A 2,261-nucleotide genomic window follows, 5' to 3' on the forward strand; every position below is an offset into this window, starting at 1 on the left:
TCAATATTAAATGTAATATTTATCAATTATTACCATATTTTAATAAGTTTGCCAAAAATATAAATCAACATTAAATGAAATTATCAATGTCATATTTTTCCGGAAGCCATGTCATCAATTTCAGTAGCCATGTCATATTTGTTTTGTAAAATTGATTGTATAGAGGACATGTGGCAAAATCACTTCGCAAATATAGTATTGGGATCGGCTATATATAGGAAACCAACTAAACTAAGATTTTTGTATCCATACTCATAAATACATTTGTTTAAAAATGGCGATGATAGGCTTACCTGAAGTTTTCGTAGCGTTCCTTTTTTTCCTTGTATTCAAACATTTCTTCCTCCACAAGAAATCTCCCGGCCAGCCTATTCTCAAAAACTGGCCTGTCCTCGGGATGCTTCCAGGAATGCTCCCCCATATCCCTCGTATCTTCGACTGGACGTTCGAAGTTCTTGAGGCCTCCAACCTAACTTTTTTCTTCAAAGGCCCATGGCTTAGTGGAACGGACATGCTATTCACTGCCGACCCAAGGAATATCCATCACATACTAAGCTTAAACTTTGGGAATTACCCCAAAGGACCAGAGTTCAAGAAGATCTTCGATGTTTTGGGAGACGGAATCTTAAGTGTTGATCTAGAGCTGTGGGAGGATCTGAGGAAGTCAAATCATGCCATCTTTCACCATCCAGATTTCCTGGAGCTGTCAGTAAGTAGCAATACAAGTAAGTTAAAGGAAGGTCTTGTTCCTTTTCTTGATAATGCTGCTCATGAAAAAATTGTTATAGACTTACAAGATGTGTTCAAAAGATTCATGTTTGACACTTCTTCGATTTTGATGACTGGTTACGACCCAATGTCGCTATCCATCGAGATGCCCGAAGTGGAGTTCGGTGAAGCTGCGGAAACTGGTGAAGAAGCGATCTATTATAGACATTTCAAACCGGTCATCTTGTGGAGGCTTCAAAACTGGTTGGGTATTGGACTAGAGAGGAAGATGAGGTCTTCTTTGGTGACTGTCAACCGTATGTTTGCGAAGATCATCTCCACAAGAAGAGAGGAGTTAAGTCGCGGGGAAAGCAAGCAATCAGCGGACGCGTTAACATACTATATGAATGTGGACACGACCAAATATAGGCTCTTGAAACCAAGTAACGATACGTTTATAAGAGATGTTGCTTTCAGTCTAGTGTTGTCGGGAAGGGACACCACAAGCTCAGCTCTCACTTGGTTCTTCTGGCTTCTCTCTATGCATCCTCAAGTTTTGTCCAAGATCCGGAAAGAGATCAACACTAAGTATGATCCTACAGATCTAGAGAAGCTCGTGTATCTACATGCTGCATTATCCGAAACAATGAGACTCTACCCACCACTTCCCTTTAACCATAAGTCTCCTGCAAAGCCAGATGTACTTCCAAGCGGGCACAAAGTTGAAGCGAATTCAAAAATCGTGATATGTATTTATGCATTGGGAAGAATGAGATCTATATGGGGAGAAGACGCATTCGATTTTAAACCAGAGAGATGGATTTCAAAAAGTGGAGAGCTAAAACATGAACCTTCATACAAGTTCATGGCTTTTAATGCTGGTCCGAGGGCTTGCTTGGGTAAACATTTGGCTCTCCTGCAGATGAAGATAGTAGCTGTGGAGATCATACAAAACTATGACTTTAAGGTCACTGAAGGTCACAAGATTGAAGCAGTCCCTTCTATCGTTCTCCGTATGAAACATGGTCTTAATGTCACTGTCACTAAGAAGATGTGATTCTTCTTGATAATTGGGTTACAGGTATTAATAAGTTTTTTTTTTTTTTTTTTTTTTTGTATTAATAAGTTTTTGTTAGGCGCAGATATTATTTAAAGTATATTCTATAATTGTTGTGCTATTGCCTATTTGTATTATTTATATGTGTGTCGCTATTTGTATTATTTTAAAGTGTGTCGCTATTCATTCTATTAAATGTTTGTTCCCCGTAAATATTATTTAAGAAAAATAAAAATTTCAGTTTAAAAAAAAGAAAAGAAAAACAAATTGTAACTTTTTATTATTGAATATTACCAAATAAGTTGAGTACATATATATTTTAAATTCGTTTCACTCCATTTTGCTATACTTTTAGGCTGAAACTCGTGACCATTTAAAGAAAATGAAGATAAAAAAATCAAGATGAACAAAACTTATAGGAATGAGAAATATGTTGTGAATAAAAGAAGAGAAAAAATTGTATTTTTTATTTCATGATCTATATATTATTATTTGA

The 2,261-nt window shown here is 36.4% G+C and overlaps 1 protein-coding gene across 1 annotated transcript; it reads left to right on the forward strand.

Moving 5' to 3' along the window:
* The first annotated feature begins 232 nt into the window (after positions 1-232).
* Positions 233-1,978, forward strand: LOC106353458 (alkane hydroxylase MAH1-like). The gene has a single exon (XM_013793218.3). It carries the CDS (start codon positions 275-277, stop codon positions 1,763-1,765), a length of 1,491 nt encoding a protein of 496 aa, XP_013648672.2. The 5' UTR covers positions 233-274; the 3' UTR covers positions 1,766-1,978.
* The last annotated feature ends 283 nt before the right edge of the window (positions 1,979-2,261 follow it).

This window comes from Brassica napus, chromosome C9, assembly GCF_020379485.1.
Source record: "Brassica napus cultivar Da-Ae chromosome C9, Da-Ae, whole genome shotgun sequence".
In the NCBI taxonomy this organism is placed as follows: Eukaryota; Viridiplantae; Streptophyta; class Magnoliopsida; order Brassicales; family Brassicaceae; genus Brassica; species Brassica napus.